Genomic DNA, 25513 nt, shown 5'->3' with positions numbered 1-25513 from the left:
AGATGTCAATCCATGTGTTAAAAAGAACTTTTATTTTCTGAAGTAGAACAAATAACTGTTACCTGAACGTCCATGCAATAAAATAAAAATGGATATGTGATCATTGCTGTGTCATATTTAAAGTCATTTACATTTAAAGAGATGAAACGGTGTCAGAGTATGAACATGAACACGTGTGAGGTCAGAGGTCAGATTAAGAGACGGCCTCATGTTTTCTGTTGGAGCAGGATGAAGACTGTAACATGTGAATGTTTCTCCTGCTGCATCACTTCACAACAATAAATAAAACAAGTGTTAAAATATTAAATGTAAAACTGGGGTCGGGGGTCGCGGTTATCTCTGGCTGCTGGTGCCGGGCTGTGAGGGGGTCTGGGGGGCGTGAGCTTCTCTGTACTGCTGGCTCCAGCTCTGAGGGTCCTGTTCATGGAGCTACAAGCACAAGACAAACACTCAGCAGACTGACTGATTTAAAATGCATCGAAAGGGCGAGAGAGAGAGAGAGGGCGAGAGAGAGAGAGAGAGACAAAGAGAGAGAGACAGAGAGACAGACAGAGAGAGAGAGAGAGACAAAGAGAGAGAGACAGAGAGAGAGACAGAGAGAGAGAGACAGAAAGAGAGAGAGACAGAGAGACAGAGACAGAAAGAGAGAGAGACAGAGAGAGAGAGAGAGAGACAGACAGAGAGAGAGAGACAGAGAGAGAGAGAGAGAGACTTACCTCGCCGACGAACTCGAGGATTTTGGCTTTGGAGACTTCTATTTCTGCACGCTGACCCCATCTGAACTCGTGCTCCACCGGCTCTGTATGAGGGATCCGCATGTACTCCAGGTACCTACAGACACAAACAATCAGCTGCATGTTCACAAAGAAACGTAAAACGACTATCCACTGTCCTGTCTCTCCGATAAAGACACAAAACGCCCAAAAATAAACAATGGTATTATGACAACCCCGACATGAGGAGATAAGGCGGGCAGAGTCAGTGGCATCACTTCTGAAAACTCACTTTTATAAACTCACTTTTATGTGATTTCTCCTTTAAAGATCTATCCCTTCCTTTTATTAATTTTAACCTTTTTATCTTTCTCTTCTTTAAATGTTTTAACCTGTAAATGTATCCCTTCCTGTCTTCATTTTACTGCTCTTAGTCTTTTTAAATTCCTCCTCCTTTTATCGTTTAACTCTTCATCTCTCTGTTTCTTTATTCATTTATTCTTTTTATCTTCATTCTGTGTTTACAGCCTGTGATGTGATGTCGTCCCACTCGCCCTCTATTTTTATTTTGTTCTCTCCTGGTTGATTTTAAACTCATTTTCCTTCATTGTATTGAACTGCCTCTCCATACCTGTCTGTTGAATCTTATTCCTTATTTACATTTATACAATTTCTCCCTCTCTGTTGATCTCTGTTCTGTTGTCGTTAAGTGTCACAGCACTTTGTAAACATTTGTTTTTTTGGGTGCTATATAAATAAAGCTATTATTATAGTATGAACATTTATTTTAAAGTATTTAAAGTGAAGCAACAAGCTGCATTTAAAGGCTTTATATGCTATTTTTTCATCCAGCAGATGGCGCCCTTGAGCACCAGCATGAAACCAAAACAACTCGCGCTGCATTGTTGTGTTAGCATGCTAATGCTAGCGATCTTTATTGTGCTCGTATCTTCACACTGCATGTAAATTTACCTGAAATGAGCGTGATCTAGAAACACAGTTAAGCAGTGAGTACAGTATGTTATTCTTCTTTTCTCTAGTCCCTCAATTAAACAACTTTTATACACGAGGGGAGGAGTCAGCCGGCCGTCCAGGCGATGTAAACAAAGTGAAGATAGGACTCTGAAAACATCACAGACAGTGGGACTCGGGTGTTACACCCATTGTAGACAGTCATGACTCTCAGAGTTATTTTCAGAGGAGATACTTGATTTATATTATAGTCTGAAAAATCACATAGAAAGACTTTAAACACTTTATGACCACAAACCTTTGTCATCCAATCAGCTCTAACCAGCAGACCCCAACACATGAGAACATGTCCGACATGCAAACTGGGACCACAGGGGCTAAAACCACAGACTACATCTCCAGTTCTCCGTACAGGTCTCTGGAGGGATAATGTTTGGAGTCAGTGCTGGACCAGTCCACTTTGCTGCTTTGGTCTGGTTTCATGCACACTCCTGCTGCTCTGTGGTGTGGTATAAACCAGAGTCTATGGTCTTAGAGACAATGGCTCTGATCACACCAGGAGAGGGGGGGGGGGTACAGAGACCACAGCAGGTCTTGAACCTGTGACCTTCTGATCACAGGTCTGCTGGATTAGACGACTGAGCTATCACCTGAGTGAGAGAGCTGCAAGATCAGCTGTTTCAGGCACGGGGGGGGGGGGGGGGGGGTTCACACTCAGTTAATGCTTTTTAAATGTACCTGGAGTGTTGACATCTGAGCGTTCTTACCTTTGGCGCACAAACTCGTCTGTCACCACCTTCTTCACGTCGCCGAACTCTTCATGTCTGTCTCTGGACACAAATCATCACCAACATGTGAGTCATTAAAGATCTGTCGCTAACTGCCCACCTGTGCAGATGTTGCCTCATGCAGATGTTGCCTTACCCCGGGTCAACTCGCAGTTTCTTCAGAGTATTCCAGATGAGGTCTGCGGTACAGAACACAACATGCAGGAGGGTTTAAACGGGGGCTTCTTTGCACAAAATGCTCAACTCGGCATGAAAACCAAACAATACTGTGAAATTGTGTTTATGAGTGTAATACCAACACTGAACACTGGGCGGAGTCTTGACTTATGATGAGCACACAGCCAAGGCTCCAGGTTAATAGAGTCAGGCACGTGTTTGGAGGCAAATTATTTTGTGACATTAAGGCATGTTGGGTAGTTGAAGACACATGTTTACAGCTGCCTTTAATTAAACAGCTTTAATAAGATTTTAAACTTTTACTCTGCTCTGTAATTATTATTAATTTCTTTACTTTTATTTAAATTAATTTAATTTTAATTATTTTTATTTGAACATATTTTCAGATTTAATAATTTCAGTGATTTTTAAATGTTCTATTTTAATGTTTCTCTTCTTTCCTCTGTCATGATGTTTTTTGATGTCTATGTGTGAAGCTCTTTGAATTACCTTGTTGTTGAAATGTGCGACATAAATAAACTTGCCTTGCCATGTGTGTTATCGTTGTCATGTATTGGACGTAATGAGACATTGTCGTGTTGGAATCCGATCACAGAGAACGTAACAGGTTTCAGCTGCTTGTAGACTTTTTGAAGTGCTGGTGTTTCGTTTGTTCCTTTTTGGCGGCCTTTGCCTTAGTAATCAGTGAAACTTTGCACATGGGATGATTCTGGAGGGTTGAGGGTGGGGATTAGTTTGTTCTCTAAAGTCTAAAGAAGAGTCAAAAAATAAGTCATCCACTTCACAAATACTGTAGGCTGTGACGTCAGGCCTGGGACAAATTGTTGAGAGTTTAATGAAAAAGGGTGTTGTGTATGGATCCTGTTTTCCTTGATGAACGCAGTATTTAAAACAAATTGCTCTGATCAAAGCCAACAAACTCATGACATGTTCTTTGATTTGAGTCACAAAGAGAAGTCCTCATGAACTCCTGTGTACTGTGAGTTTAATATTTGTTTTTCTCGGTGTGGTTTTGCTGCTTTGAGAAGAATTAAAGACGTGTTTTTTGATGGTGTGTCGATACGATGGATGAATAAAGGAGGTAAGAAATATTTTTAAATGTTTCACTCACTTTCTTTCACCACGCCGCCCTTCATGAAAATCACACTCAGGATGACAAACAGCAGACCCGTCTTTGGATTGGCCGGAGTCCTACATACAAAATGACATGTTTGAGGGTTTTTAAACGTCTCGTCTAAAAGTGTTCATTCCTCAAACAAAGGCATCGAACTAAAAGGCTGAAGACACTCACTCGATGGGCGGGGCTCTCTCGGCTGCTTCCAACTTATTGACCAGTATGTACAAATGATTTTTGGTGTCGATCTCCACCAGTTTGAGGCCAAAGACCTGGTGTAAACAGAAACAGAGTCAATAGACTGAGTGTGTTCAGAGGATCCCAGAGCTGCTGCTCCTGATGATCTCCTCACACTGAACAAACCTTGTCAAACGTTTGTGCCGCTCTGTTTATGATCTCAGGGTAGATGTTTCTGTATTCCTTCACCACATGTTTCACGATGTCTGCCAAGACAAAGAAGAAGAAAAGATCTTCAGAAGAGGGAAGTGACATAGATTGATCAAGTTCTGTACTTAAGTACCTTCAAATCCAGAATAGACTTCGCACCGGTAAATGAGGGTGCTCTCACACTAGACTCAGTTGTCCCGTACTGTGATGAAGCACAATTGCCCCTCCTCCCCATTCCCCCGCTGTCCTGCTCTCACACCGCTCCAGGACTAACTGGGCCTGAGCGCGGTTACCTCTTGTACATAACGTCTCAATACAACACATGTATATATACTATACTGGTTTATTGGTCGCACTGATGTTCAAAGAAGCAGCCAACTTTTTAAGATGAAAAGTACGGTAGGTATTAAAATTGCGTCTTGTACACCAGATATTACAGTAAATCTTAGAGATGTTTGAACTTTAAGTATTACTGTTTTTTGCTACTTATTTTCTTATCTTAAATTTTACTCTGAAACACCTAAAAGTAAAAAATGTGCCTACCTGCTCGGCGTATTGGAATCTTCTTTTGGTCCTTAACCAAGAAATACTGCACGACCTCAGCAGTCTACAGGACACACAGACGCCATGCAACTCATGAAAGACCTCACGTTTCTAACTTAACTAAAATCTGTGTGACCGAGTGCTTCAGTTACCTTTTGGTCGACCTGCGAAGGCGTGAGCTTCTCCAGCCCTCTCTGGACCTGAGTGTTACTTGGTTGGGTGAAGGTCGTGTCGTCATCGTCTCCCTGAGACACGAAGGTGCCCGACTGCCTCTACGTTCAGAAACTTAATTTGTTACTGCTGCCAAATATTAACACACAAACTAACTTTCTTTAGACACTCAGCATGCTGTAGGTCACACAGACCACCAGGATTATCTGGACGCCACACTCTACTTTAACCCTTTAGACTCACAACAGTCTTCAATAAGTGGGTCTTTAAAGTGGTTAGAATGAATGCTTCTGTAGCGTGAGGCTCCGATGTGCGGGGGATGGATCACTCGAGTCAAAGAGAAACAGAAGGATGGAGACAGATAACTTTACTGTCATCCACATTGTTCTGCTACACAACAACAACAACACTTCCTTGTTACTCATCACATGTCCCGTCATTAGCCAATCAGAGGTCAGGATGATTAAACTCAAGGCAAACATTATGACAAACACAGAAGAAGATTTAATATAATTTGGTCACAGTTACTATGTGCTAATGCAAACATTAAAACATGTAAATATATCAATATTAACTTTGTAAACTCAAATATGTAAATAGTTCACTGTATAAATGTTAACTTATTTTTAACTCAAATATATGAATTTACTTCACTTTTAAATCTTTCACTCGTATTGTATTCAGTCTTATATTTCACTTTTAATAAATAAATGTTTTATTCGTTGAGAAGCGGAGGTTGCTTTAACAGCCGTTAATTTAAGTTTCATAATTAAAGTTAAATATAAAAATAAATAAAAACAAAAGCACTTACTTTGATCTGAGTGTTGGACAGTCTCTTTCTCTGCGTCATGTCTGATTAAAAACACATAAACATATTTAGAAATCAAGTCGACGACTTTAAGAGGCGTTAAAATCTTTTTTTTAAACTATTTTGATCATAAAAACACGGAAGTAAAAACACGTTAATGCTAAAGGAATGCTAACAGAAACATGAAAGCTAACGGGTCTATGAATCAGAAAAAGTCTAAATAAATGAAGTTTAACAGACACATGTCGGGGTTAGCTGAGTGCAAACACGCTACTAAAGAGTTAAAAACATAGTTCGCTGAAATTATGTGACTTACTTTGCTTAAATGCAAATTCAGCTGGGCTTTTTAACTGTCAAATTCCCGCTAGTGCTGTTTATAGGCGCCTTTTGATGACGTATTAAGGACGCAGACAGGAAGGCAACTATGTTTTTGTTTTTTTCCCCTTTAGCTTTATTGAAACAGATTTAAAGACATATATGTAGGAAGACCTGCACAAATAAACCATTAAACAGCACGACTTTAACAACTTAAGCATAATAAGTAAAATAAATGCATAAAATTATTATCACGAAATGATTTAGCAAACATGTTTTTAGGGCTTATTGGAGAACAGATTTTAGTTTTGTGACCCTGATTTCAAGTAAAAAAGGGGGGTGGTCCAGAGGGAAGGCCAGGGGTGACATGCCAGCACCTAGGCTGATTGACCACCCCTCTCTCTTTAAAAATATACAACATTTGTTATTATGGAATTTACCTAAACTCAAAATATTATTACAAGAGTTGTCAAACAATTATTATTTTTTAATTGCAGTTCAAAAGTTAATCCTGATTAACTGCATGTTGGATATTCCATTATTTCACATTTAAAAATATAAATTGTTAGGCTTTTATTTTGAATGTTTGTACTGTGTTAAGTTGAAAGTACTTCACTTGCTGTTTGAATTGAACCCTGCTTTTATTTTGAAATAAAATAAGGTTCTTGTGGTAGAGTGGAGGTTAGGACCAGGACATGAAGTTGAATTCCCTGCACGGATAAATATTGTTCTTGTTTTATTTGTTTACAAGTGGTTTGCCGATAGTGAATTCTTGAACTTTGACCACCAGAGGTCGCTGTTAGTGGGTACATGTCCTCTTGTTAGAGTGCTGGAAACAACTTTATAAAGTAGAGAGAGTCTATTTAGAGCCAGACAGTCACGTTCAGAGTCTTAATGAGTTCAACATGTGTGGTTATATAAAGACATAAGAAGTGATTGTTCACCGGAAGCAGGCAGATCTCAGTCTGTGAGCAGTGTGAAGGCAGTCCAGAGCAGACAGACAGTTATAGACACACACACACACACACACACAGACACACACACACACACAGACAGGACAGCAGCGGTGTGTGTGCGGACTCTCTGGCCGGTGTGAAGCGGACGGGCCCCGGCTGTGTGCCCGGGCCATGCGGGGGTGAGGATGGGGGACGAGGTAAGAGTTTCTCCGCTCAAGAACTTCGTGGCTGGAGGAGTCGCCGGAGCGTGTCTGCTGCTGGCCGGACACCCGCTGGACACCATCAAGGTAACAGAACAAACCTTTTAACCTCTGCAGATCTTAGAGGACTTTCTCTCTGAACAGTCTCTGGACTGTAAAGTGCTCTGTAAAGTTCATTCCTGGATATTTAGTTTGGTTTGTAAGAAATTCAGAGTGAAGGAAAGTCAGACATCAGACGTGCAGGGTGTTCAGAGGATTATTGATAAATCAGCTTAAAATGTCACTGAGGCCATGAGGCAGTTACAAGAAAGAGAGAAGCAATGGTGAAGTAGAAGAGTTAAAGAAAGGGAGGGTTACAGATTAGCTCTCAAACTAATGATTTAAATGGTTTTTATCCGTAAAATGGTGAAAAATTCTATTAAAACTGAATAAAAATGAAAGCCGAACACAGAAAAGGAAGATTTTTTAAATATATAAGTTTAACATTTGTTGGCAATAATGACTTAAATTGTAATAAAACTAATTAAGAAGTTTATGAAATCAGATTTACTGCTTTGGAGAAAAAAATGTGAAAAAGTTATTTCAGTGTTTCTTTTAAGTTGGTAAAGCTTTTTCTTTTTGTCATTGATGTCCAAACAAAAGAAGACGTTCAGTTCAGGGGCGATCCTCGAGTCTCGAGTCTGTCGGGGCCCTTGGAATAAAGTCACAGGGGCCCCTCGAACAGGCGTTCATCACCATTTTAATATAAATAATCGCTTCAAAGGTTCATCTTTACAGTTTGATTTCCAAAGTTCACGTTAGATTTATTTAGTGTTGTAGTCAAAACCACACTAACCGAGACCAAGACATGCCCGAGACCAGAGTGCTCTGAGACGAGACCAAGACATGCCCGAGACCAGAGTGCTCTGAGACGAGACCAAGACCATAAATATCTCTGAAAAATCATCATCTTGTGTGCAGCGGGCGTGTCATTCATTTACTGTAGTAAACCTGTAATTGCATTTCTTATCCAAATAATAAATAAATAAAAATGCATAAAAATCTAAATCATTACAAAGAAATATGTTTGAACTGTGTGCTTGCTTTACATACAAACAGGAAGCAGTAGCAATTGTCAGGTTTTTCAAATTAAAAGTCTTAAACTGAATTGTAAGAATTCAACTTTTGATTTTATAGAAGGAGCTGCTCCATCTCGTCTGAACGTTGTCATGGAGACGATTTTTGGACACTTCTTACAGTTCAGTCTGAACGTCTTCCAAGCGAGAATGTTTAAAGTGCCCATCGATCTTTCTTGATGAGCGCCGTCAGTCTGATATCTGATATGTAAATTACGTCAATATCGGACCTGATATGTCGATATAAGATCAGATCTGTCCCGTCTCTATTATTGATGTTTAAAGATTACAGAGAGGGACCCTCCACGGTGCATTTCAGCAGGTTGGACCTTGTATGCGTGATAAGCCTCAGCCTCAGTGTTCACTTGTTGTCATCCACATTGTTCTGCTACACAACACGTGATCCACAGCCAGAGTTCAGCTGCACAGTTTCATATCTTAAAGAAGGTGATGAAGGAAAACTTACAGCTGAGGGTCGTGGTTGTCACAAGTTTCTGATCCTAGCTTAACTTTCTGTGTCATTCCTGCACAAGGTACAAGACATGACACAGCAAGCAAGAAGGACCGTTGACATTTTTTGTCCCTTTGCCGTCAAAACTTCAAATTGATCAAACTTTTCATTGATTCCAAACATTTGTGATCAAAAACAGACTTTACTTTGTGGAGCAATAAGCCGGCAACCTCCAGCTCTCAGCCTGTCGTTAGGTTGACTGAAAGTTAGACTGAGACAGCATTTCCAGCATGCAGACCGCCATCGATGGGACTCCAGCGCCCCCTGCAGGAACAGACGGGTGACGTCACTCGGGCTTTATCCAGTAATATTTACAGTGCAGTATGCACCTTTAATATGGTTGCACAAAGACTCCAGTTTTGGTCCGTCTGTTGCAAAAGTCCACGTGCGAGCGAGCAAATCAACAAATATGAAGGGGCAATAAACACTCACTACTTAAAGGATGTTCACCTTAACTTTGATGGAGCTTCTTAGTTTCTGTCTTGGAAGATTTCAAGATAACCATGAAGTTAAACTCAGACTTCTTTAATGAAGAATAAGAGCGACTTCACAGTTTTAATATGGGGTTTAATAGGTCAGACAACATCAATACATCATTATCTCGGGTTAAAAACATGACACAGGGCTCCTTTGTGAAGCTGACTGCTGTGTTTTTGGGTTATTTATCTGAAGGCCTACATGTGAGTATGTTGTAACTGATCTCGCTCTAACTGTCTAATCATTCACAACACCTTCTGTCTTATCTGTGGCCCCCCCGAGCTGCACACCCTGAAGGTTGTTTCTCTAATCTAACGTCTCAACAATCCTCCCCTCACATGGTCCCACATGCTCAGAGATCTGTGTGTGTGTGTGTGTGTGTGTGTGTGTGTGTGTGTGTGTGTGTGTGTGTGTGTGTGTGTAACTGGCCTCTCTATATTTAATTCTGTCCTCCAGGTGAGGCTTCAGACGCAGCCCAAAGCCTCCCGCGCTCAGTATGTTCTCTACACAGGAACCTACGACTGCTTCCGCAAGACCGTCTCCAAAGAGGTGAACACAAACACACAAACACACAAACAAACAAACATACAAACACACAAACACACAAACACACAAACATACAAACATACAAACACACAAACACACAAACATACAAACACACAAACACACAAACATACAAACACACACACACACAAACACACAAACATACAAACACACAAACACACAAACATACAAACACACACACACACAAACACACAAACATACAAACACACAAACACACAAACATACAAACACACAAACACACAAACACAAACACACAAACACACAAACATACAAACACACAAACATACAAACACACAAACACAAACACACAAACATACAAACACACAAACATACAAACACACAAACATACAAACACACAAACACACAAACATACAAACACACACACACACAAACACACAAACATACAAACACACAAACACACAAACATACAAACACACAAACACACAAACACAAACACACAAACATACAAACACACAAACATACAAACACACAAACATACAAACACACAAACACAAACACACAAACATACAAACACACAAACATACAAACACACACACACACAAACACACAAACACACACACAACTTAAAGTCTTTATTTGTGATGTTTCACACTTAAATATAGAAATCAAGTATCTCCTCTGAAAATAACTCTGTGAGTCATGACTGTCTACAATGGGTGTAACACCCGAGTCCCACTGTCTGTGATGTTTTCAGAGTTTTCAGAGTCCTATCTTCACTTTGTTTACATCGCCCGGACGGCCGGCTGACTCCTCCCCTCGTGTATAAAAGTTGTTTAATTGAGGGACTAGAGAAAAGAAGAATAACATACTGTACTCACTGCTTAACTGTGTTTCTAGATCACGCTCATTTCAGGTAAATTTACATGCAGTGTGAAGATACGAGCAAAATAAAGATCGCTAGCATTAGCATGCTAACACAACAATGCAGCGCGAGTTGTTTTGGTTTCATGCTGGTGCTCAAGGGCGACATCTGCTGGATCAATAAATCACATATAAAGACTTTAAAACAGAACAAAGTGAGACCACCATATTGTAGAAATGTTTAACAAAAGAAATAAAAATGGATGCCCTTGAGCATGAGAGTCAAAGTTCTGCAGGGAGGAGGGATTTTTGATGGCCGATCTGGGAGTTTGCATCGCTCGACTCCTTCGATTTCTCGGTTTGGTTTTTGACTATTTCAGAAAATAAACTGATTAGAACTCTAAAGAACAGCTGTCCATGTTGTGCTTTGCCTCTGGTCACTTCCTGTCAGCACCTGTGTGACATTATGGTCCCATGACATCAACAGCCCCCTCACTGGGCGAGAGACAGTTAAGACAGGCAGGTTATGGAGAGCTTTGTAGGTGATAATAATTCTACAATTCTACAATTCACTTATCAGACTCTTTTCTCCAAAGCGACGTACATCAGAGAGTAAGAACAACACAAGCAAGGATCTAGAAAAAAGGGAACAATGTCAGTAAGAGCAAACGATCAGCTTTGAGTCTGATTGGACACACAGGTGCTGACAGGAAGTGACCAGAGGCAAAGCACAACATTGAGGGCAGTTCTTGAGAGCTCTAATCAGTATAGAAACCATCTTATAAGTCGTCGTTATCAAACAAAAACCATCGTCATTACCATCATCATCATCAATAATATGGAGACCATCATCATTAAGTTAGTAGGTACATAAGTGTGTTCAGTCATATTTTGGGGACCAATTCTTTTACGGGACAAAATGCAAGTTCCCATTATGTAAATCAATAGATAAATGTGACACATATGTTTGTGTGTGTGTGTGTGTGTGTGTGTGTGTGTGTGTGTGTGTGTGTGTGTGTGTGTGTGTGTGTCTAGGGTGTTCTCGGTCTCTATAAAGGTATGGGGGCTCCTCTGGCCGGTGTGGCTCCGATGATGGCCATCAGTTTCTTTGGGTTCGGCCTGGGGAAGCAGCTCCAGCAGACTGACCCCAGCAAGCCCCTTACGTGAGCAAAGACACGCACACACACACACACACACACACACACACTTTTACAGTGTGTTTGTAATACCTGGAATACGAGCTCTATTTATAACCATTCCTCTGGCGCCCTCCCCTCTGCGATCATTTGCTCGCTTGAGCCGACACCCCCCCCCCACACACACACACACACACACACACACACACACACACACACACCGCCCTCCTCATGTTACCCTCCCACCCCCTCAAACCTTCTTCAGCTCTTTTTATTTTAACCCCGTGTGTGGAGCCTCTGTCTCTGTCTGAGGATTTCAAGTCCTCGTGTCCCTGAAAATCACCTTCACAGGCCGCTTTCACACTCTGGAAAATATCTAGATCATTTCAGGAGGATTCTCCCGACCTGGCCGTTCACATATGCTCCTCACAGCAGGAGACTATCCCTGTCAGACAGGAGGGGGGGGGGGAGCGGATGAAGCAACAGAGTCCTCTATAACAGAATCTCAATGTGAACTAAAGAGAGGAGAAGAACAAACTGGAGAACAGGAAACACGCAGCAGCAGGTTGATTAGAGCACGGAGATGGTAGAGGTGGCGTGCAGACTATTCTGTCCTCAATGTGTGTGTCTGTACACACATTGACAGATAGCTAACAGACTTCGCGAGAAATGAGAGGCTGGAGTAAATTCAAACTGCTTCACTGTTGTCGTCATATTCATGAAGCTTCTTTCATTGTAAAACTGAAAAATACAAAATAAAACAAGCACCGATGAAAGGATGCTATCTTAAACATTAGCATTTTTAGCTTGTAAATTATCTGTCTTTAAACTATACAAAATGCATCAAATATAGCAAATAGTTTGTATGTATAAATATAAAGATCTGTTCTTGCGAATAAACTTACAAGGGATGCTTTCCAAGGCACACAGGCAGGAAGGAAAGAAAAAGCTGGCCAATGACCAATCAGAAAAAACAGTGAAAAATAAAGAGCAACAATTAAATGATCTCAAATGACCAGCAGGGTCCTGCTATACATGACACAGACAGTCTCTGCACCATGCAGCGGTCACAGGTGAATAAAGGTCACCACCCCCTCCCACTGGCTCCTCCCACTGGCTCCAGGTGAATTCTCCTGATTATATCCTGCTGTGTTCTCACATCAGATCACTCTGACTTCAGGAGGAATAAATATGAGGAGGCTGGAGGAGAAACTCTGAGTGAAGTCAGAGTAAACAATGTGAAAAAGAAAAAAATTTCAGGAGTTTTTCAGGAGTTTAGTGCAGGTGTGAAAGTGTCTGAATGTTCTGCAGCTCCTCTCAGCTCTCTGGAAGTGAATCTTTTCTGATCTGTTCAGGAACACGCAGATATTCCTGTCCGGCTGTCTGGCGGGGGTCTTCACGACGGTCATCGTAGCTCCAGGAGAGAGAGTCAAATGTTTACTGCAGGTAAAGAGTTTAATCAGTGAATGTTTGGACGACGTGACGACAACATTCAGATTCATCTGCTGATTGATTAGCTATATTAGCTATAGTGATTGTTTGGTTTGTAAGACGTTTCTCACAGTGACCCAGAGTTCAAAGTTCAAAGTCAGGACCTCTAACTTTAATACATTCAAGTCAATTAAACCTCGAGCTGCAGGTCTCCTCATGTGTGAATCTGGAGTCTTGAAAACTGCAGATTTAAATGTAGTAAATGTTTTTGTTTTTTTTCCAGGTGCAGGCCAGCGGTGGACAGTCCAGGTATGCGGGTCCTCTCGACTGTGCAGTCCGGCTCTATAAGGAGCAGGGGATCCGCAGTGTCTACAAAGGGACTGTGCTGACTCTGATCAGAGGTGAGCGCCGCAGTGACCTGTTGGTGTGAAAGAAGCACAAATAAAGCCAGAACAAAAAAATGGTTATGTCGAGGCCCACCTGTACTAGAAGACTGGTTCAATGTAAGGCATGACATCTTTGTAATGGAAAAATTAACATTTATTTTGAGACTGAAGAGTGATGTATTTGATGAATGTTGGAAAGGATGGATTGAGTTTATAAACCCACATAGAACAGATTTCAGGTAAATAGCTGTTGTTGGTTCTCTGCTACACATGGACTGTTGTGCTTTTATGTTTATAGTATGTCTGTTTTTATTTTTTGTCTTTTATCTTCAGAAAAAAATATTTGTATTTAAAAATGCTGTACACCAGTTTCACTTGAACTTCACTTGAATAAAAACAAAATATAAGAAAGTAAAAGTCCAACCAGGCAAAGAGTTAGCATGAAATTATACTCAAAGAACAAAACATCAAGTGCAGCATATGGAAATACTTCAAGATCCCAAATTATCCTCACGTTCACCTTTCCTGTTGTCAGTCTGTGAAACCTTTAGAGCAACTTTGCAGGATTAGAATCTCAAAATCCTCTTTATTTATCTGACACTGGTGTCAGTAAAAAACCTAATTTCAGACTCTGCCTGAAACAGTTAGTTATAGTTGCTGTCTCTTTAAGGCCCCGCCCTCCCCTTGTGCCCTCTTCCTTCTGATTGGCCAGCTCTCTGGAGGCCTCTCAGGGGGGGCAGAATGCTGCAGGGCTGCCAGGGGAAGGGCTGCTCTCCAGGGCTGGGAGAAGAGAGTCTCTGTAAGAGGTTTCACCGGCTGACGTAGAGGCTTGAAGCCGTCTGGGGAAATTCTTGGCTTGATATCGAGGGATGGTGTGATTTCAGTTTAGCGCCCTCTGCAGGTTTATCTTGGGATTACTCCAACATACGTTTACTTCATGATCTGACACTTTGCCCGCGTTTAGTTTGGGCATCGAGCGTTATAATACTATACTATACTATACTATATATAATACTATACTATAATACTATATGTAAGTTTTAAAATGAAGATCAGCAGAATAGGTCGTCTTTAAGTCAAATGAAGTACTATCCTTAAACACATGTACATGTTTACAATCGGCCGTGTTTATTTGGCCCTCAGGAGATAAGAAAAGACGCCCTGATGTCTTTGAGTGTCTGTTGTGTAACGTTCCAGCGGGAACAAAGAAAAACATGTTTTCTGTGTTTGTAGTGATCGTTGGATCCAAAGTGCAGCACAGATTTTTTACAGCCTCACGTGTTCTCACTCTGCCGTCTCTCTCTCTCTCTCTCTCTCTCTCTCTCTCCTTGTCAGATGTGCCTTCTAACGGTCTCTACTTCATGACTTATGAATACCTCAAAAACTTTCTCACACCTGAGGGTCAAAGGTAAGTAACCATGGTTACACTGCATGCACCCCTGGTGTAATTTACATTTACTCGAGTGCTCCACTTAAGTAAAATCTTTTAATAGATAGTGTTTTATTTTCATGCAATTTTTACAAACTTTTACTCAACTTTACTATCATACTATTCTTACTCAATGGGACGTCACATTGAGTAAGTAGTATGATCCAAAATCATATTATGTCATTCTGTGTATGAGAGAAATACCCGGATGTAAACCACTACTACTTTCAGTACTTTAAAAGCTTTTTCTGTCACTGCTGCTTGCACACGTTTTACCTATCTTTTAAATTCTGTTGACCTCATCTTTGATCTTATTCTGTGTCTTTATGTTGTCAGCGTTTCTCAGCTCAGCACTCCAAATATCATCCTGGCTGGTGGTATAGCGGGGATACTAAACTGGACGATCGCTCTTCCTCCAGATGTCCTCAAATCAAACTTCCAGACAGGTGAGAGACGACACCGAGCTCTACATCGAGCTACTTGTAATCCCTTACATGTGATCCTGCGATGTTTTCATGATGAATTTTAATCCGTTTTTCTAATGAAGCCGATGCTGAAATGTAAAATCCTGCAGTTCCTGGAGTGTCCACTAGAGGCTGGCTGCAGAAGCACATGAAGTCACATACACACCCATTCTAAAAAGCCTGTTTTTACAGCAGAGATTAACATGTTTACAGCCTGGTTCAAAAAACCAAATAGGTGTGATTAGCTCATGTCTCGATGGACACACACTGTACGGGGGGTGAATGTTTTGATGACTCATCAGTTTTGATTTGATGAAGGATAAGAGTTATTCACAATAAGGCGTGTAGCTGACCTGATTGACAGGTGGGCGCGGTGTAACGGTTTGTCAGGAGGTTTAAAACCCGCCTCAGCTCCAGCTCTCAGCCTGTCGTTAGGTTGACTGAAAGTTAGACTGAGACAGCATTTCCAGCATGGAGACCGCCATCGATGGGACTCCAGCGCCCCCTGCAGGAACAGACGGGGGACGTCACTCAGGCTTCAAACTTTATTAAAAAAAAAGACATTTATAAACACAAAAAGTGGAAACATCCAGCTGCTGGAGGTGGTTAAAATGCAAAGTCGACTGACAGAATCATCTGAAAATAGTCTGAGATAAATCCTTTAATGTCTCCCGTGTGTGTGTGTTTGCATGTGTGTGTTTGCATGTGTGTGTGTTTGCATGTGTGTGTGTGTTTTGCAGCTGCAGAGGGAAAGTACCGCGGTCTCCTCGACGTGCTGAGAACGCTGCTCAGGGAAGAAGGACCTAAAGCGCTCTACAAAGGATTCAACGCTGTTTTTCTACGAGCCTTCCCTGCCAACGCGGTAAACCTTCACTCTGCTCGTTCACTCAGCATCTTTTACCTTTTTTTTTAAACCCTCTGACACCCCCCTTTTCTTTTCTTTCCCTTTCCTCCCCCAGGCCTGTTTTTTGGGATTTGAGGTGGCGTTGAAGGGACTGAACGCCCTCGCTCCCAGCTGGTGAACGTCTGTTTCTCTGAACCACAAACTGTAACGTGTGTGTGTGTGTTTGGAGTCACCTTTTAAGATGCTGAGATGTAATGAAATCTTATTTTTTTTATGTTATTTCACATATTATTTTACTCCTCTTGTCTAAGAGCGATCTTACGTCACAGACGCACACATCTGAATGTGAGGATATATATGTTTTGAGTGAGAGCGTGTGACCTTTGTGTTTACAAACTGCTGATGACGTTTGTAAAATGTAAATCTACGTCCATTCAGTTCAGAGTTCATTTAAGTGTTTTTTTAAATTTCAAGCTCTGCCAAAAAGTCAGAATGAATTTATTGAAAAGGGTGAAGAAGTTTATCCGTCCTGTGCTTCAGGCTCGTGGGACTTTTATAATCTATGTGATTTAAATGTTGGAATAAAGGTTTTTTGAATTTTAAGAGTCTGAGAGTCGATTGTTTTTGCGTTTGGGCAAAGTGGTGAACATCAGTCGAGATGCATCCTTATGATAATGACTTACAGATCCTTCTTTTGGTAAAATGCAGAATTACATCATAATAACAAGTCTTTAGTTAACTAATCACACACATTTAGCAAACAGAGTGAGAGGTATTTCAGCAAAGTTGTAGCTGTTTGATTTCAGAGAGGATGGACTTTTCTCATTATTGGGGGGTTTGTAGACGGACTAGAGACACATGTTAGAGTTAGAGGAACATGGAGAAGTCTAATTTGCATAATATGTGACTTTTAAGTCCTTTTCTGAGAGCACCGACCTCCAATATTCTGCACAATACTTTAATTTGAACAGATTTATTTTGTTTATTTTTTTTAACTCCAGTTCTATCCATACAGAGTAACTTACTCCTCGCTCAGTAACAGCAGGTCAATGCAGGAGAAAAGCTTCACCTTTGCCCTACTTCACCTCATCCATTACCCAGAGTTCCACACTTCTCAGCACGGAAGCGGGTTGTGGACTACAGTCTGACTACAACAAACGCGATATGATCATCGTAACGTGCGTTATTGTCGTAAATTAAGCTGTAAATAAAAAAGTAAAGCTTATAAAAAAAGGAAACGTTGAGTAAAACACAAAAATGAAAAAATTATCAAGTTAAAAAGACGTCCTAAAAAAAAAAAAAAGAAGAACTACAGTACCCACAACGCATTGCGCGGCTTTCACATCCGGGGTCAGTGACCATCCGCCTGTCAGCAGGAGAAAGGTGAGGAAAATGTTTGATCTTGTTGTGTTTTCTACTCTCCCTCAGTTTGTGGAGTCTCTTTAACATTTGAAATAACGAACTGTGAATAAAGACTCAACTTTAACTCCATATAGTGTAAATAAAATCCGCTTTTTGTCCGTTTCTTTAAGAAAATAGTGAAAGAGTGCTGAATATAAAGCTGACAGATATCTGTTGATAGACTGCCAGTACAGTTAACGTGTTTTGTGAGCAAACAAGGCAGCTTAACCATGAATTAACGAGTCTATATTTATATTTAAAGAGCGAGTTTTTGACCTGAATGTGTCTCTACACTTTAACAAGCAGTTAGCTAAGATGCTAACGTGAAGTAGCCATTGTTGTACAGACTGTGTTGACCTCAGAGGCAGGTAACAAACATCATAAATGGTTAATGAGTCAAAACTGCAGAATGAATGTTGGTGGTTTTAATTTAGTAAAGATGATGTGGGAGATGAAGAAGTCACAATGTTTGAATTTAATTATTAAAACGAGACAAACCGCAGAGCAGACACTGTGATATTTAATCTCTGGTAGTTTCCCTCTCTGTCCTGATGATTCCAGGTTAAGGTGTGTGTTGATGTAGTGTACGTGGAGCGCCGTGATGCCCCTGGAGGTCAGATGGCCGTTCCCACAGTGCCCCGCTTTGGCATGGAGGCTCTCCGGCTCACTGGTGATGGGCATGGTGGGCTCCTATTCTTACTTCTGGACCAGTAAGTAGGACTGAGGACGGTCTTCAATGTTCGATAACACCGATGCTCTTTACACCCAAAGTACAGAAACTTTAAAATAAACAACAACAGACCGTTAACCTGCTGCGAGGGTACGAGAGATGGAGTCTAGACCCTGATGGTACCCCCTGATGGAGTCTAGACCCTGATGGTACCCCCCTGATGGAGTCTAGACCCTGGTGCTGGAGGTGATACCCCCTGATGGAGTCTAGACCCTGGTGGTGCTGGAGGTGATACCCCCTGATGGAGTCTAGACCCTGATGGTGGTGGTGGTACCCCCTGATGGAGTCTAGACCCTGGTGGTGCTGGAGGTGATACCCCCCTTTAGTTTTTAAAATCTAAGTATTGGTACATATGTCTTGGGATCGGTTTTCGAAACTGGAAAAAAAAGTGGATCGATGCATCGCTTTGACATGTTGTTTGATGGTTTTCTCGTATTGTTTCAAAGTTTAAAACTCTGTTGTCATGACGACGCGGGATGCTGGATCATTTATAAACACACACACACACCTGAGTTCGGCCCTCTAATAAACGTTCTTTTCCTTCAGAGTACATGAACTACTTGACGATCCACAACCAAGAGGTTTTACTGGACCTGATTGACCGGCGGCCCTCGGACACGCCCCTCATCACCGTGTCCAATCACCAGTCCTGTATGGACGACCCGCACATCTGGGGTAAAGAACGACACGCAGTCTGAATTGTTAGTTAAAAGCAGTCAGGACAGCTGAGGTAATGAAGTGTGTTTGCAACAGGTATCTTAAAGCTCAGGCAGCTGTGGAGCTTCAACAAGATGCGCTGGTGAGTTTATTTACATTCACTCGTTTTTTCAGTGATTTCTGTGATTCTGCTTCTGATTTGTGCGATTGTTTACCTGGAATCACTCAGGACTCCAGCGGCGTCCGACATCTGTTTCACAACAGAGCTGCACTCGAGATTCTTCAGCCGTGGGAGGTGTGTTCCTGTGGTCAGAGGTGAGGCTCCGTCTGGGTTTCAGAACCAACTTTGTCTCACTGTTAGAGGAAGAATGTGTCGACTTTCTGATCCAGTAGGTGTCGCCCTTGAGCTCCAGCATGAAACCAAAACAAACTTCCTGTTAGGCCACGCCTCCTTTAGTTAGCTCGTAGCTTCACATTGTTGTGTTAGCATACTAATGTTAGCGCTCTTTAGTTAGCTCGTAGCTTCACATTGTTGTGTTAGCATGCTAATGTTAGCGCTCTTTAGTTAGCTCGTAGCTTCACATTGTTGTGTTAGCATGCTAATGTTAGCACTCTTTAGTTAGCTCGTAGCTTCATGTAAACTGACACAGAATGAGCGTGATCTAAAAACTCTTACTAACATCCAAATAATCAGTGAGTATGTTCTTCTTCTCTCTAGTTCTTGACTAAAACAGCTTTTATACACAAGGGGAGGAGCCGGCCGTCCCGTCCATGTAAACACGGCTCTGACAACAACACAGCCAGCGGGACTCGAGCTTCTCCCTCATTGTAGACAGTCATGACTCAGAGACACATTTACACAGGACAGACTTTATGATTTATTGATGTGGAACATGTCGATCATTCTTCCTTTAACTGTTAAGACAACAAGTTCAGATTATAGTTCCATGGATTCTTTCTCTCAGGAAGTATCCAAGTAAACTTCAGTCATTTGCACCAAAAATAAATGTGCCTGCAGTGATTCGTGTGCTCCAGGACTTTCTGTGGATCCTGCCTGAGAGAAGGAGTCCACTGAATTATAATTAGGACGTCTTAAGTCCTTCTCTGAGACTGACGACCTCCCTTTGCGGAGCGGCTGAAGCTCAAGTGTGTCCTTCTTAGTGACATGAAGTGTTTCCTGTAGGTGATGGTGTTTACCAGAAAGGCATGGATTTCATTCTAGAGAAACTGAACCAAGGAGAGTGGGTGCACATTTTTCCAGAAGGTACGTTCACCTTTTTCATCACATTTAAAATGTGTCATATTTAGAACTTCCTCCCTGTTTGTGTTCTAGTTTTCCATCCATCCATTATCTAGACCGCTTTTTCTGTCACCGGGAGGTTGGAGTCGATCCCAGCTGTCATTGGATGAGAGGCGGGGTAACACTCTGGACTGGTCGCCCATCAGTCACAGGGCGTGTTCTAGTTTTAGTCTGAGTAAATAAATAAAAGCTTCCTCTCTCCGTCCTCTCTAACAGGCAAAGTCAACATGACAGAAGAATTTATACGGTTAAAATGGGGTGAGTACAGAGATTTATTTTGAAAATCTTTGTCCCACTGTGATGGGGGGCGCATGGCAAACGTTCATAGCTATAAGATAGGAGATTTACAAAATGCCTCTTCTCTGAGAGAGATGAGATGATCATTTCTGCTCTCTGTGTTTCAGGCGTGGGTCGATTGATAGCTGACTGCTCCCTAAATCCCATCATCCTGCCGCTGTGGCACGTAGGTGAGTAACACCACTTCAGATCACAACATGTTATCTCACCTGTTCTGCTGCTTCATTGTTTTACTCTGAAGAATTAAAGATGGAGTCAGTAGACAAAAGTAAACACAACATTCAAACTGATCTCCTCCTCCTCCTCCTCCTGGGCTCATCGCCCTCATAAGCTCACACTCCCTGCAGGACGTAGTGTGTACGTTTACAGCTTGTAGCTACACTGCAGGTTCACCCTTTAGCTTTATCCACTTGGTGTTTCTCCTCACTCTGATTATATTTTCTCTTCTTTGCTGCTACGTCTACGTCCGTCATATTCACCGCTTTGAATCTCGTCCAATCGCTGAATTCTATCCACTCCTTAAACTCACCTGCTGCGCTCTCATTGGCTGGAGGAAACACACCAGCTCTGCAGATTACATCCTGCTGCGTTCTCACATCAGCTCACTCTGACTTCATGAGGAATAAATACGAGGAGGCTGGAGGAGAAACTCCAGATAAAATCTGAGGGAAACATTCAGCTGCTTGCTTTCACACATGCAGCTCCTCCTGCAAAATATCGGGAGTTTTCTTTACTGTAATCGTGAAAACTCTATTTGAGTGTGGAAGAGCTGAATCTTATGTTCTTGAAAGTCTGAAGAAGTGACACTGATACATTATTGTTGTTGCTTTTCATTGAATTTGTAAAGAAAGAATCGTTCTAAAACATCCCCAACCTTATCTTTTATATCAGTGCTTCCCAAAGTGTGGGCTGCGAAAAGCCCTCCACCAAGTTTAAAAATAAAAGAAATATCACAATAATGATGATTCACCATGAGTCAACCCTTTAAGTGATTAGTGATGACTATTCATGGACATAATGTTCAGTAAACATTGGTGTCTATCTTGCCATGATATCATGTCGTCATGTCCAATAATTGACCCTCACTGAAAGTTATAGCTGTAGTCAAAACTTTTATTTTATAACGGGCCCCGGAGTCATTTTGTATTTCAAAGTGGGCTGTGGCAGTTTTAAGTTTGGGAAAGGCTGTTTTATATGATAAGATGTTGATAACTCATCCCTCATTTCTTCTTCTTCTGTGTTCTCAGGTCTGAGCGACGTCCTGCCAAACGTGAAGCCCTACATTCCCCGAGCTGGAAAGGTGAGAACAAATCCATCTCATCCTAACGGCAGTCATTTTTACATTTCATGACCTGAAGTCTTTCTTACCTGTATCATGCGACCTTGGACAGTCACTGTGGGTTTGTCTTCTTGCAGAGAATCACAGTGTTGGTGGGGAAACCGTTCAACCTGAAGGACATCGTTGAATCTCTGCAAGCTGAAAACAAGAGCCAGGTGAAGACGGAACGAGTTTCACCTGTACACACTGAACAGGATCAGAACACATTAAACATGTTTTATTTATTTAACTCTGTTTAACTTTGTGACCAACAAGGACTTCAGAGTGTTTAAATGTAGACGGACAGAATTAAAGCTATAAATGAGGAGCTGCTGTGGCTCAGTGGTAAAGTCGGTCCTTGGGCTGGACCCTCAACCCCAAATCTAGAGCCGGGCCTGTTTGGGAGGTCGTTTTCAAACCATACTTAGGGGTGGTTTATTAGGCGGCTTTGGGTCTGAATTGGTCATCATAAAGCTTCTTAAAAGGTCGTTCATCTTCATCTATGGTTTAAATCTTTCTTTCAGATGGAAATGAGGAAGACGTTGACTGACTTCATCCAGGGGGAGTTTTGGAGCCTGAAGACCCAGGCGGAGGCCCTCCACGGGCAGATACAGACCAAATCATGAGTCCCAGCCGTCCCACTTTATCCTGCCACACTCCTCACAGCCCAACACGACTGAAGATCGTTTACCCCCGAGCCGAGGGTAACGCCTTCTGAACTTGAAATCCACCCACCCACACGACGTGATTCTTTGTGTTTTGGTCTCTCCTCTCCGCTATCGTTGAACCTTTCAAACGGAGAAGTCGTTGAGTCTCAAGGTTTGAATGTTTTGAACATTTTTTTGCTGGATATTTTGTCGGATCAGGATCAAAAACTGATTCATGCTGGTGCAACACAAAGATTTCTAGAATGGCAGGAATCATATTTTAGTTAAATACAGAATCTGCAAATGTGTGAAATGGACTGATGGACTGGAGTTACTTAAATACAAACCTGTGATACCTTAAATACAAACCATTCTGACACTGAGAGCTCATTTCAGTCAGTCAGGCAAAAAAAAAAAATCATGAATGTTTCTCATTTAACTCGACATGTGAGCTTCTTAGCTGAGCTTTAGTTATTCTCCTTCTCAAACACTCAGAGTTTGAGTGATTCTGCCCGATGATTCAATGCCTCAGGATTTATGTGCCGTGCCAATGCAGGAAGTTGCATATACCTTTAATGCATCAAGGCCATTAGGGTGCGAGTGTTAGCATTTATAATTTAAAGGATTAGAGTTTAAACTAACTTTGTTTTAGTTGCCTCACCAAACTGGAAATGTAGTTTATTTTGCAGTTTACATGCAAGAAATGTGAAAACGTACAAATGAGATGTAAAATATATTCAGGGCATTTACAGCGTCTAAAATGTTCATTTTTTTAAGGTGAACATCACTAAAAGCAGATGTTTGTAATAATAATTAGGGCTGTCAAAAGATTAAAAAATGAAAAATTCCATTATTTCACATTTAAAAATAAAACTTGATAGGCTTTTATTTTGAAATGTTTGTCCTGTCTTACACTGAGAGTACTTTACTTGCTGTGTGCTTTTATTTTGAAATACAGTAAGGCCCTTCTTGTAGAGTGAAGGTTAGGACAGGAAGTTAAGCACAGAAACAGGAAGTGGTTAGGGATCCCAAAGTGAAGTCAAACAGCTCAAAGGAACGGTAACAAAGGTCAATGTGTGATGTCATCAGGTCATTGTGTGATGTCATAAGGTCAATGTGTGATGTCATCAGGTGGATATTACTGTCTGAGAGTTTGTTAAAGTGAAATGAGACATTCAAAGATGCAGCAGTGTTCTTCTTTTACATCACTGAGACTACAGGGAGACACTGAGGACGAGTATCTACGGAGAGCCTGAAGGGACAAAATAACATAAAATAATCATGATTAACTAGTTAATGCTGACAGCCCTGATGCGTCCCCCTGACGTGATTCAGATTTATAAGTAAGAATAAATGTAGAAATAAGTGAAGAAATCAGCAGCGTCCTGTGTGATACGTTTTACAGCCGACATGAGAAAGAGGCACGCGGAGAACATGATTGTTAGGATTGTGTTATTTTATAATTAAAGAAAGAATGTGCGACTCTTTGATCCAGTAGATGTCGCCCTTGAGCTCCAGCATGAAACCAAAACAAACTTCTGTTTGGCCACGCCTCCTCTATACTGAAGCCTCCGCTCTTCCCCAGAGACACACCTCCAACCCCCCTCCAATCGCTTTCTCATGAAGGAGTTTAGCACAAGCAGCAAACAAAATCCTCCCTGGGTCGAGCTGCGGTCACCTGTGTCCTGCATTGTTGTGTTAGCATGCTAATGTTAGCGCTCTTTAGTTAGCTCGTAGCTTCACATTGTTGTGTTAGCATGCTAATGTTAGTGCTCTTTAGTTAGCTCGTAGCTTCACATTGTTGTGTTAGCATGCTAATGTTAGCGCTCTTTAGTTAGCTCGTAGCTTCACATTGTTGTGTTAGCATGCTAATGTTAGCACTCCTTAGTTAGCTCGTAGCTTCACATTGTTGTGTTAGCATGCTAATGTTAGCGCTCTTTAGTTAGCTCGTAGCTTCACATTGTTGTGTTAGCATGCTAATGTTAGCGCTCTTTAGTTAGCTCGTAGCTTCACATTTCATGTAAACTGACACAGAATGAGCGTGATCTAAAAACTCTTACTAACATCCAAATAATCAGTGAGTATGTTCTTCTTCTCTCTAGTTCTTGACTAAAACAGCTTTTATACACAAGGGGAGGAGCCGGCCGTCCCGTCCATGTAAACACGGCTCTGACAACAACACAGCCAGCGGGACTCGAGCTTCTCCCTCATTGTAGACAGTCAGGACTCAGAGACACATTTACACAGGACAGACTTTATGATTTATTTATGTCGCACATTCTTCCTTTAAATGTTTTTCTTCTATTTAGTCCATGCTGCTTTAAATCTGTCAACATCGGTGTTTAACTGAAGTTTCTTTGAAGTTTAGATGATTTTACAATCCAAGTTTTTCCTGGAGATCTTTCCATCCTCCGACCTCTCCTTCTTCCTCGTTACAGATGTATATAACTTATTTAATCACAGAGATGAATGGCTTTTATAAGGAAGGGAAGGCCAGGGCGACGAGATCTGTGCTTGTTTTATATACTGCCTTACTGTGAATGCAACTCTTTCCTACTGTACACGATGTGAATGCCCATAAAGGTACCTGACTTTTCATCATTTTCACAGTGTGTTCTTTTACAAGTCTATGTGGAACGATTCTGTGAGACCTAAGCTCACAATCCCTTACATTGTACTCTGTTTAAATACAGTACTTCAGGTAATTGCACTAAGAATTCATCACGGATAGATCAGTGAATTCCTAAGAGACTTTAAATCGGGCAATATTTATTTTACAAACTAGTGATGCAGAAGGATAAACAGCTTAAAAAAACAAGTAAACAAACAATAGAGTATCT

At 41.4% G+C, this 25513-nt stretch overlaps 3 protein-coding genes across 4 annotated transcripts; 2 read left to right on the top strand and 1 right to left on the bottom strand.

The window, feature by feature from the left end:
• Positions 1-9: 9 nt before the first annotated feature.
• On the bottom strand, positions 10-6080 carry ndnl2 (necdin-like 2). Of its 2 annotated transcripts, XM_061058337.1 has the most exons (11): positions 5990-6080; positions 5677-5717; positions 4847-4966; positions 4695-4758; positions 4128-4207; positions 3942-4036; positions 3762-3841; positions 2610-2652; positions 2453-2515; positions 717-831; positions 10-429 (listed from the first exon to the last, which is right to left on the bottom strand). In XM_061058337.1, exons 2-11 carry the CDS (start codon positions 5713-5715, stop codon positions 334-336), a joined length of 795 nt encoding a protein of 264 aa, XP_060914320.1. In that variant the 5' UTR covers positions 5716-5717; positions 5990-6080; the 3' UTR covers positions 10-333. The 2 variants fall into 2 exon arrangements, with proteins under 2 accessions (XP_060914320.1, XP_060914319.1); XM_061058336.1 differs by lacking the exon at positions 5990-6080 and having other exon boundaries at positions 5677-5806.
• A 907-nt stretch (positions 6081-6987) lies between these two features.
• si:dkey-150i13.2 (mitochondrial carnitine/acylcarnitine carrier protein) lies at positions 6988-16922 on the top strand. The gene is made up of 9 exons (XM_061058332.1): positions 6988-7231; positions 9704-9796; positions 11669-11796; positions 13125-13215; positions 13484-13601; positions 14922-14994; positions 15352-15461; positions 16220-16341; positions 16439-16922. Exons 1-9 carry the CDS (start codon positions 7130-7132, stop codon positions 16499-16501), a joined length of 900 nt encoding a protein of 299 aa, XP_060914315.1. The 5' UTR covers positions 6988-7129; the 3' UTR covers positions 16502-16922.
• Positions 16923-17560: 638 nt separating this feature from the next.
• On the top strand, positions 17561-25269 carry tafazzin (tafazzin, phospholipid-lysophospholipid transacylase). The gene is made up of 12 exons (XM_061058338.1): positions 17561-17706; positions 18286-18434; positions 19001-19129; positions 19208-19253; positions 19341-19426; positions 20295-20375; positions 20628-20669; positions 20816-20878; positions 21956-22008; positions 22125-22202; positions 22551-23711; positions 24093-25269. Exons 2-11 carry the CDS (start codon positions 18326-18328, stop codon positions 22650-22652), a joined length of 789 nt encoding a protein of 262 aa, XP_060914321.1. The 5' UTR covers positions 17561-17706; positions 18286-18325; the 3' UTR covers positions 22653-23711; positions 24093-25269.
• The last annotated feature ends 244 nt before the right edge of the window (positions 25270-25513 follow it).

Source organism: Labrus mixtus, chromosome 15 (assembly GCF_963584025.1).
Source record: "Labrus mixtus chromosome 15, fLabMix1.1, whole genome shotgun sequence".
Taxonomy (NCBI): domain Eukaryota; kingdom Metazoa; phylum Chordata; class Actinopteri; order Labriformes; family Labridae; genus Labrus; species Labrus mixtus.
The sequence above is the reverse complement of the archived record's forward strand: the minus strand, read 5'-3'. Positions and strand labels throughout refer to the sequence as shown.

Bases quoted from the DNA above. Each gene is read 5' to 3' on its own strand.
- ndnl2 (XM_061058337.1), bottom strand. From the start codon at position 5,715: ATGACGCAGAGAAAGAGACTGTCCAACACTCAGATCAAA. The intron at 3,842-3,941 runs GTGAGTGTCTTC...TTTTGTATGTAG, and splicing joins GAGAGAGCCCCGCCCATCGA to GACTCCGGCCAATCCAAAGA. The intron at 2,653-3,761 runs GTGAGTGAAACA...TCTGTACCGCAG, and splicing joins GGGCGGCGTGGTGAAAGAAA to ACCTCATCTGGAATACTCTG.
- si:dkey-150i13.2 (XM_061058332.1), top strand. From the start codon at position 7,130: ATGGGGGACGAGGTAAGAGTTTCTCCGCTCAAGAACTTCGTGGCTGGA. The intron at 9,797-11,668 runs GTGAACACAAAC...GTGTGTGTCTAG, and splicing joins GCAAGACCGTCTCCAAAGAG to GGTGTTCTCGGTCTCTATAA. The intron at 14,995-15,351 runs GTAAGTAACCAT...TTATGTTGTCAG, and splicing joins CTCACACCTGAGGGTCAAAG to CGTTTCTCAGCTCAGCACTC.
- tafazzin (XM_061058338.1), top strand. From the start codon at position 18,326: ATGCCCCTGGAGGTCAGATGGCCGTTCCCACAGTGCCCCGCTTTGGCA. The intron at 19,130-19,207 runs GTAAAGAACGAC...TGTTTGCAACAG, and splicing joins GGACGACCCGCACATCTGGG to GTATCTTAAAGCTCAGGCAG. The intron at 20,376-20,627 runs GTACGTTCACCT...CCTCTCTAACAG, and splicing joins GGTGCACATTTTTCCAGAAG to GCAAAGTCAACATGACAGAA.